Source organism: Anarrhichthys ocellatus, unplaced genomic scaffold, assembly GCF_004355925.1.
Source record: "Anarrhichthys ocellatus isolate YVR2014 unplaced genomic scaffold, GSC_Weel_1.0 scaffold15, whole genome shotgun sequence".
Classification (NCBI taxonomy): Eukaryota; Metazoa; Chordata; class Actinopteri; order Perciformes; family Anarhichadidae; genus Anarrhichthys; species Anarrhichthys ocellatus.
In genome coordinates this window covers 2,616,876-2,627,220 of record NW_022280045.1, presented here as the reverse complement: position 1 = coordinate 2,627,220, position 10,345 = coordinate 2,616,876, and the positions used below count along the sequence as shown (strand labels likewise).

The window sequence follows — 10,345 nt, the reverse complement described above, 5'->3', positions numbered from 1 at the left end:
CACTGCCACATCAGGAACAGCAGGCGAGCGTTAGCTGGCTGCACCATATTCTGGTGGACAAATTATCCAGATTGGTTGCAGATGTGAGTTTGCTCTAAACAGAAAGGGCCTTGCCTTGATGACATCATAGGGATATCAATGCATTCCCAGGAGAGAGGAGAGAGGGGTCCTGGAAAACTTATTCTGCTCGCTGCAATTTCTTTTCTGCCAAAGCTTAAACAATTTAGCAAGACTATGGAACACATTCTTCCTCTTACAAATGAAAAGTCCAAATACAATACGACACCCCCTCTCCCAATTCACTACATTGTTTTCAGCTACAGCCTCACTTGGTCTGGTATGACCAGCTGCTTATGTTAGCAGACATTAAACATAACGGACATCACTAAGTCCGTTTGCTGACTCTTCGAGCCTCTTTTCCTTGTGCTACAGTCGGACAGCATTTCAGCATTCAGCATTGTCCCGTACGTGTCGCAAAAGAGGCTACAGTTGAGCAGAAAGTTATATAATTTCACTTCAGAGCTTAAATTTGACACAATTCAAAGGAGACATATTAAGCTCATTTCCAGGTTCACGCTTGTGTTTTTTCACGAGAACACATTTACATGCTTTTGCTGTTTGTTTTTCTCATGCCGTCTGTCTGAATAAACCTGTGTTCACCCTCCGTCTGACAAAGTTTTTAGCAAATTTTCAATGGAATTGCGTTGCTAGGCAACAGCCTGGCTCCATGTTGGCTTCCTGTCAGCTGATGTCATTGGCATACACTGCAGCCGGGTATCAAGCAACCCATACATATTGATAGATGGTTAGTTATTGATAACAAAGAGTCTCTATTATGATCAGGTTCCCATAGAACACCACCAGCTAAGCACCATGGCGTAATGATTCGTCCTTCTTTTCAGGGCTCTTTGCCGTAATTAAACTGTTACGCATTTTAGAATGTTTACGTTTAAAACTGTGAAATGTTCTATATGTGGTATAGTTGTAATATTACAACCGTTAACAAATCCCAAGGGCCCGTTCACAGGCAGTTTCTGAATACAGGCTTTGTGTATTTCTCCACGGTTTGAGCTTTTTCAATACTTTCACAGTATTTATATAGCACTTAGACCTGCTTTATGAAAATCTCACTTTTTACAACATGGGGCACTTAACAGGCTGAAAGGAAGGCTCTAGACTAGACTAGACATTCTAGATCCTGGTTTTGCTCTTCATGACCCTCATTGCTAGTGCCAGATAATATCTAAGTGGCACCAACTGATTGACATCGCCTCTCCTGGTCCTCGCAAACCAGTCGGCGTAGACTTGGAGAGATGTTGGCATCGCCTCAGACCATGTTCATACCTGCTGCTGTACTCGCCACACCCCTCTAATGGCCTCCGGCTGTGTAAGGGAGTGGGGCGGAAAAGAGCCCGACGTCTGCCCTGCAGGCTTGCACAGCCCGAGTTGCTCACCAAATATTGTCTTTGGCATGAAGGCGTTCAGCTCTGGAGAACGACTCCGTTGCTACAATGTAGTCCGAGTCGGAGCATCAAGTATGGCCTTGGCAGGCTAAACATTAACAATGGTAATTATATGACAGAGGAGCATCTTTTTTCAGTTCAGTATGAGCAGACAGTACACAGCGTGCACGATAGCTGTGTCTCTGTTTATGCTCTACCCCCGGAAACGTCTTGAATGCAAACTCTGTGGAGCTGTGCATGTACATGTCTCTGACTCACTGTTGCAATAAGGGTTATTACAGAGTACAAAGCAAGCATAGCACACACACACACACACACACACACACGCACGTCAGAGTATATTCTGCTCATGAAATAGTTTCAGATTCATATCTGGCAAAAGTGAAGTCAGGATTTTTTCAAGTCAAGTTGCAAGTCACTTTTTTTTCTGCAACTAAGAAAAGATGAGGATCCCCCGTTGCATGGCACCGCTCGCAGGCCCCGTTCGTCCACGTAGCCCCAAAATCCCAACCACCCCACCCACAGCGGGCAGCGGAGTCAGTGACACTACCATGAGGGGAAGAGAGACAAGAGGAGGGGGCTGCTTGGGTAATGCTGGGAGGCTCTAATAAAATGTAATCCTATTATATGGTTCCCACTAGAGGGCAACAATAATAAAGGTTTCCCTAATAACACGAGCAGACCAAACCCAAATGGAAAACAGCTCCTCCGGTCAAGTCCCGCACTTGTACATATATCCTCTCATTAACCCAATTGCTGTTGGGCCACATTACACCGACAGGCCTCCGAGATTTAGCTCGTGATGGCGAGGCAAGAGTTAAGTCAAACAAATGTGTTTCATCAAACTGCAGTTTGGGCTTCTCTGCATAAAGGAATTGAAGGGGGGGAGTGAGGGAATGTGTGCGGGTGGGAAGCAGAGCCCCGAGGAAACCAATCAGAACCTCTCCACCCGCCCTTCCTGTGTCAAAGCCACCGGGGTCTCAGGTGTGCGTTACATTCGCTAATACCTCCCAAACTTGATTGTTTGTGTTGGAGTAATCAGAGTTTTGCAAATTAGCATTTTGGAAAATGATAGTCCTATCATCGGGAAACAAAATCACAGTACAGTAGAGGGAACACCACAAACTACAAAATCAAGATAAGACTGGATAGCTTAGCAAGCCTCCAAATGATGATGAAGTTGAATACTTCCTCGTGGGCCGAACAGAATATTTCTTGGTCGGAAAAGTTTAAGAAAAAGCAGCTGGATTGTCATCCAATTACGCTTCTCGACAAACAAAACTCATAAGCACAGGAACAGTGGGAGTGACTTTCTTTGACTAATATCAACAAGAAACCGCAATCTCCCTGCCGGTAAAGAAAAGCCGTAAACACAAACCCTCATATTTATATGATTTGATAATGTAATGAATGAGTTATTCCGCTTCTTAGCTATCTGGCACAAACGCAGTGAAATATTCATTAGAAGTGACAAGGTGAGTGAGAATATCAATCATATTCTCAAGACAGCTTGAGTTATTAAGTGAGCCAATGTAACAGTATTACAAAACCCAGAATAACAAAGTTATTTATCTCTCTCTCTCTCTCTTTTTCTGCATGTGTGTGTGCGTGTGTGCATGTGTGTGTGTGTGTTTACATGTCTGACAGCATCAGACAGAGAGAGAGAGTGTCGCATGCCTTCCTGTTCCTGTACCACCCTCCAACCCCAGAGCCGCAGACTCAAGGCAGTTTCCAGAATCAAACAATTTCACGCAGCTACTGGAGGAGGAAATGAACTGAGCCCAGAGCAATAATAAAATTATACAAATGTTATTACAGACTCGCCTGCTACTGTCCTACTTTAATTCAAATTTGGGCACTCCAGGCGGTGCTGGTGGCAGAGACCTTCCTGAATAAATCAACATTAGCTTACGTCTAAATTATTAAGGAAGTGAGAGACTTTCTTGTTTATAGTATGAATTATTAAACAAGTGTTTAACGCTGTTTTTCTTCACGAATCCCCAAATATTAATTGCTAATGATCTTTAAGGTGTGTGTTTTATCTTTTTGCCCCTTCTGTTGTGTGCTGGGAATTGAACATCTGAATTTTCAACTCGCAAAGGAATCTGCCTGTGCTCACTTAGATAAGCATGAGATGCACTTTGAGATATACTTTTCCTGCATCTGTATGATGTGCAAATGAAGCCCCGGTTGTGACAACATTCCCGTCATATAGCCATTGTTGGTAATGGCAACGACTGTGAATGTAAATGAATGAATTATGGAGGCAGCCTCTGTGAAGGCCATCCATGCGTTATCGGTTTTCTGCTCAACATCTCGCTGATAAGCCACCATGTTAACAAACAGACAGCGGGGAAAGTGTTGCTCCATCACTTGCTGTCACTTTTTATTAGCCCTTTTCTAAGTGAGGCGTCTGCAGGAAGCCTTTGGAACTTTAGTCAACACACAAGGAGGACATTTCTTTTTCTCGTGACTTTTTTGGGGGGATTTGACCGTCACGTTTGCAGAATGAATGTCAATGCTTCACACATTATTTCAACAATATCTTACTCTGTACGCACATGTGAATACTTTTACTCTCCATCACCAATGGGAAATTCGTAACAAAACCAAATTTCCAATCCGACAGGGGAGCGCTCTCCTCGCCTGCCTTCCGCTGTTTAATCTTCAGATGAGCAAAGGCCAATAAATCCAAACCGAGCTGGCCCATTCCCCCCCCCATCGAGTGTCCCAAGAGGAAATAGTCGATGCATGAAACATGACATTTATCTACTCATTTATTTGGGCTGTAAAGAATGATTAAGGGGATGTGAAAAGGGCGCTGGCCTTGAGCCAGTGAAGCCTTCGGGGATGCAGGCAGCCTACCTGCAGGTAAAGGGTAGCGCTGCTGAGAGAACCAGTGACTCCAGTGGGCCTTGAAGAGCAGCACTCATTTACATTTCACACCACTAGTTTTCAAGAGTTACAACTGTGACAACTTTTTATACAGAAAAGTAATGAGATGCAGCTTGGGTGAAAATACAAAATTGTACAAAAAAAAAAATCAGAAGAATAGCCATATTTTAAAAAAAATACATTTGTATGAGCTCAGGCTCCCTTTCAATTACTGGGTTCCTGTTATAGGGCTGTGCAACACTTAATCCTCCTGTCTAGTTATGAATTAATGGCCTGGACCAATTTCAAATGAAATGTGGCTCAGACATTTTATGAATAAACTGAGTTGTGTCTACCCATGTTTTGCAGTGCAACCTGCACATCCAAGGCTCGTGGGTGCCCTCCCCTGGAGAAATACAGATGGGAGCATTATTGCACACAGCAGATGATTCCCATTGTGGCCCAGTGGGTGGTGCTGTTGACACACATAAAGACTGCACTTACATGGGTTGAGAGGTGAAACGCGGTGGGGGGGTAGTCCGTGTATCTGTAAAAAAAAACAATTTTGATTTAGAACCTGATTTATAGTGGCATTCTAGCCTTGCAAACGCAATATAGCTGCACCATGTAGACAACTTCCGTTGATGAAGCGGGATCAGTGGGGCTGATCATTTCCTCCACATTACAGGAGAGGGGAAAAAAGGATTGAATTGCACCTGTTCTTTTAGAAAAGGAAATAAAGTGCAGACATAACAGATCACTTCTATTTCAAACCACAAAGTGGTATCATTTCCTGTGCTCTCTGCTGATGGAATGAGATTACACAAAGCTATTCTCAGAGACTTAACTCACAAGGAACACACATCCTGGACATTTATCTGGCCATGGGGAGACATAATCTGAAGGTAGATGAGCCAATCCATCATTGATCTGAACCTCCCCTCTCCCCCAGCGCCCCGGCTCCTGCTGCCACAAGCAAGTGAGGACAAGAGAAAGCCCTCATAGGTACGGTCACTACTTCCTAATAATTCCTGATTTTGTGATGCACCTATCCTGATTTCATGTGTCAAAACATATCAATAAGCCAAAAAGAAAGCACTGGCAATGACTTAGAAAAACTTTATTATTATAACTAGTTAGTGCTTGCTAAATGCTAAATCAAAGACAAAGCTAACTATCTTACCAATAAGTTAAAAAACTTGAAAATACAGCAAATCATACAAAGAAATACAAAATGTGCTACAGGATCCAAATCTAGATGTATAAAATATAAACAGCTAAGTATTACAATTTTTGCTAATTAGAAAAAATGTAATTGTTTTGTGCGAACACATAAATCAACAAACAAAAAGGTGGAGAGACTTTTACAGAAACCGTGTCCATGAACTGCTTATTTTCCCAGACTAATGCACTGAAAACAGAGAGTGCTGGTAACACAGCTCTGGTGATAATGCTCGTCAGAGCTGAACTCACATTGCTTGGGACCTTAATGTGCTTAATGACTACAAGGAAATTCTCTCCTGTCATTAAGCATACAGTACACGGACCACATGTGACACTAATCCAAAAATAACAAGCCTGCGTTTTCTTCTTCATTTCTCCAATTCAGCGTGATGCCCCCACATCATTTCTTGACCCCACACATATTTCCCCAACACAATGTGCAGTCGCTCTGCAGCGTGTGCCTCACACGCCAACACTGCTACAAAATCGTTAAGGGAGGGCCCCAGGAGGAATATTGAACAGGTTATGGGATTGAGCCGTAACATCATATTAGCTTTATGGCAATGAGAGTAATTCTACTTTGCTGTGAGGCCTCGTGGACAGAAATCATATTCTGCTTTGGATCGGGAGACAAGCTCAAGATGGACACTCCAAAGTTTGATTATCATTCTGCTCTACAGATTGGTCTCCATTTCCAGTGCACGTGATAGTCATACTGAAGACAACACTTCTCCCGTTGAGTCCTTGAAAGGATCCTTTTTCTCGGCTTTCTCCAGATCAATGCTGTGGATGGATCCCGGCTTGATGGCAATGTCCTCTGTCTCCACCTCCCTGTATTTCCTTGACGGGTCCTTCTGAAAGACCTGCTTCAGCCTCTTCTTCATCTCAGGGTCGGGGCAGTACAGGTACTCATACAGGCCAGCAGCAAGGATGGCCCCCAGAATGGGTCCCACCCAGTACACCTAACATGAACACAAAGCAAACACCGTAATTAGTCTTCTGGTGACTCATGGGAGATGTTTTATCACTGTCGACCACACGCAGCACTGGCATCGCTACCAAAAACTGTCAAACTGTCCCGCCGGGTTTGGCTACAGATCTCTAAAAAGGGTCAAGCTTAATCAGAGGCAGGTAGATCAGTGTCTGCGGCATCCAGCATCTGCCTCCAAGAGAGCCCACTTGTGAATATGATACCAGCCACAGTGACAGTTACTGACAGTGTTATACCCAAGCATATCACCCAATACACACACACACACACACACACAAACTACATTGACACCATGTTGTCTGCAAATAGCTCAGCGGAAATAATTGCCGGGATAGAAAAATTCAGCGCTAATGCTATTTTACACCTTTTTCCGGGACATCTCATTATCTAGCTGGAGGATAAAATGCTGTAAATGTGTGTCATTTCTGACATTCTTGGCACTTTTTTTGTTGTTGAATAAATCCAAGGGTCCAAGGGTCACATGTAAGATTTTGAACCCCATCACCCGATTTTCTCTGTGGATTCCCTCATATAAGTGAAAGACCCTTCTTTGATTGTATTTTTAGATGACAGCTGTTTTTACTTTTCTGGCAATGGTGCTGAAAATGTGACCTTACCGGGTTTCAACACGGCATACACTCGCCCTCTTCAGGACATCACCATTAGCTATACTGCAAATGATTTCAGGGCCTTTTAACATGGTACCGTGGCATAACATTTGAACCAGTGCCACAGTACTAAATACTTAGTCATACAGATATGGCCAGTCAAACTGGCCCAGCCACGAGCTGGGTCAAATGTTAGCCATGCAAACTCCGAGAAGCAAGATCATCCTATTACATAAAGTATCTCTTACCCAGTGGTTCTCAAAGTTAAGTGTGACCAGAGCAGGCGCAAAGGATCGAGCAGGGTTCATGCTGGCTCCTGTGTAAGGGATCTAGAGGACACATAACAGTGATGTTTTAGTCATTGCATTGCATCATCATCAGATATATGTCTTCAGGTAAAATGCTGTCTTACTTTGACTTACAGAACATGTCCCTGTACTGAGAAATAGATCCAATGCAAGTCGTGATGTATGCATTTGCTAAACAGAAGCAGGGAGAAATCCGTGGAGCAGTGCGAGAGATAACATCTATTTCCCTGTGCATTCATTTGCTCTGCAGGGTTCAGAGAGCCCCGGGAGATTGGTTGCTATGCGATGGCAGCCTCCAATAAAGATGTGCATGTGGGTGTGATTCAGTGCGAAGCGTGCAATATCACACGCAGAAGACGCTTTGATGCACCTGGTACTTTCTCGAGATGCATCAGCGCTCCAGCTCTCAGTGCAGGCTGAAGGGGCTTGTTCTGCGATTCTTTAATGTGGTGTGTGGAATTTCATTAGATGTTGAGATGAATCTTTGAATCAGTGTTTCGTGATTGGGAGCGGGGCCGGCTGATAGGCAGATAGGGTTGCAGAAGGTTGATTTGTTGTAGTTGGGTTTTTATGTATAACTGTTTGAATATAAATTTGCTGTAAATCTTTCATTGTTTCTATATGATCCAGTAGGCCGTCATCTTGCTGGAGTCAAGCGTGACAATTATTTGAGAATCGCTGCTGTAAATATTAGCTCAGCCTTCTTACCCTAACTGTCATTTCATATCTATAATCTAACTCACTGGAAGGTACCTACTGCAAATAAGTGACCAATAGCTACAGCAAAGCCAATTGAGAGGCTAGCAGAGCCTCCGAGGTCTGTGCGTTTGGGATCACAGGTGGCAAAGATGGTGAAGACCAGCTCGAAGGTGATAAGGAGCTCCACAAGAAGGCCGTGTCCCACTGAGATGTTGGAGTTCACCTTCGAAACAGAAGAATTTCCTAATTAACTCTAACATTAAGGAGGCTTGTCATACACACACACAGGGAAAACTGACTATGGTCAGATTCTTACCGTGGTCACACCGAAGGACCCTCTGGCAGCAGCAGGTGTGACGAGGTAGAGGATCCCGGCTCCTGTAATAGCTCCCAGGCACTGAGCCACCACATAGAACACTGCTTTGGCCAGGCTCAGCTTTCTAGTTACAACCATAGCCACAGTGACCGCGGGGTTAATGTGTCCACCACTGATGTGGCCGAAACACTGCACCATGGTGGCAATGCTCAGCCCGAAGCACAGGGAGATAAGGACGAGGTCAGCTGGGGGAGGCTTCTCCTCCCCCGCAGCCCAGTTGATGGTGGAGCCCAGACCGAGAAGGACAAAGATGAGAGTGGCCAGGTATTCTCCAGACACAGCCCTCCAGAAGCCCTTGGTCCAGACCCCTTTAAATGCCACCATTATGCTCTGACAGTTACACCGCGAAAGGAACCTCCTGGCAAAAAGAATAATGAGCAAAATGATTAGCCTACTTATGTATTCCTGGTGTGTGCATGTGGCTGGAAATGTACTGAACCCTATCAGCACGGCTGCCTCCGGGCACAACATTTATAACTCCACTTGGGATTTAAGCCAGTGACTTTCCATCACAAAATGCCATACAGAGCATTCTTTAAACATTGTGTACTAGGGCAAATTATCTCACTTACTGTCAAAGCATACGACGATTAATTGCTGTCACCCATTGAACATTGACTATTAATGTCATAGAGATCAATCATTAGAATCTGTTACTGTACATTCAGAAAAATGTTGAAAGTTAAAACGAAGTGTCAGCAAACATCCAAGGCAACATTGATAACTTTAGTCATGTCTTCCACTCAGTCAAAAAGTTCAAACTTACCAAATGCAATAACCTGTACTCCCTCTCACAGTCCCCGTTGTGTGTGATGTGTTTTCATTCATAAGTCCTGTTGAGTTATTCAACCAGCAGAGGCATCGCTCCCTTGATCACATCTAAAAGTTGAAATGGCTGTGTGACCCAGAGGTACTTACGGGAAAGCAGCAGGCAGTGTGAGAGCAGAAGCAGAGCAGAGAGCAGGTCTGTCAGACGAACATGATCCACACATTGTGCCCTGGGATTGCATCCAGCAGCTTTATTAAGTTAGTAGCCAGGGCATCACCTCACGGGAATTAAACAGCCTGCACAGGGGGAGGAGTCGTGAGATTTGTTTGCTCTGCAAACAGTTGCACTGTTGCACATAGAGCGACCGCGCTGTGACTCAGTCAGCCTCAGCACCGTAGTCCTATCAGAGCTTTAAAAAACCAGCTGGGGTGAGCACAATATTTACAAAACCACTGCAGAACTACATGTTGAATGATCATTTTGTCAAATTAAAAACATATTGACAATTTAAAAATAAACTATGGTCCCCCTAAAGTGATTTTACAATGAAAATTCACTTTTTATCATCATCTTATAAATTATGTATTGTTATTGCAGTGAAGAGTTCAATCAGCTGCAACATTAAAATGCTGCTTACATGGAATAACAATAAGTATGCACTAATATATTATATATTACAACATAAACCTCTTTAAGGGACCATGCTAAATGACAAGACCTTTTACTGATAAAACTTGAAGTACTATTGTCGCTAATACTTTTGTCTTTCTATGAATGTGGTACTTCTATTTTCAATGGAGTGTTTTTAAATTGTGGTATTGCTTCTTTTACTTAAGTAGCGGATCTTCTTCCTCCACTGGTAAAAAGACAATACTACAGTGCATAACTCTCCCTTACATACAAACACACACACATACACACACACGTATATATATATATATATATATATATATGGAAACCATTAACCGTAACATTAGGCCTGTGTTGAGAAATAGCCAAATGAAATTCCACATTTCTATTTTATCTGGATCAA

At 43.4% G+C, this 10,345-nt stretch overlaps 1 protein-coding gene across 3 annotated transcripts; it reads right to left on the bottom strand.

The window, feature by feature from the left end:
• Positions 1–5,267: 5,267 nt before the first annotated feature.
• aqp4 (aquaporin 4) lies at positions 5,268–9,539 on the bottom strand. 3 transcript variants are annotated; one of them, XM_031855315.1, is made up of 5 exons: positions 9,310–9,539; positions 8,484–8,901; positions 8,226–8,390; positions 7,409–7,489; positions 5,268–6,523 (listed from the first exon to the last, which is right to left on the bottom strand). In XM_031855315.1, the coding sequence occupies exons 1-5, from the start codon at positions 9,369–9,371 to the stop codon at positions 6,272–6,274; spliced, it is 978 nt and encodes a 325-aa protein (XP_031711175.1). In that variant the 5' UTR covers positions 9,372–9,539; the 3' UTR covers positions 5,268–6,271. The 3 variants fall into 3 exon arrangements, with proteins under 3 accessions (XP_031711175.1, XP_031711174.1, XP_031711173.1); XM_031855314.1 differs by having other exon boundaries at positions 9,462–9,537; XM_031855313.1 differs by lacking the exon at positions 9,310–9,539 and having other exon boundaries at positions 8,484–9,293.
• Positions 9,540–10,345: the final 806 nt, after the last annotated feature.

Excerpts from the sequence above, each read along its gene's own strand:
- aqp4 (XM_031855313.1), bottom strand. The coding sequence starts at position 9,014 with ATGTTGTGCCCGGAGGCAGCCGTGCTGATAGGGTTCAGTACATTTCCA. Across the intron at positions 7,490-8,225 it reads CTATTGGTCACTTATTTGCA|ATCCCTTACACAGGAGCCAG; the intron begins GTAGGTACCTTC and ends TGTGTCCTCTAG. Across the intron at positions 6,524-7,408 it reads TTAACTTTGAGAACCACTGG|GTGTACTGGGTGGGACCCAT; the intron begins GTAAGAGATACT and ends TGTTCATGTTAG.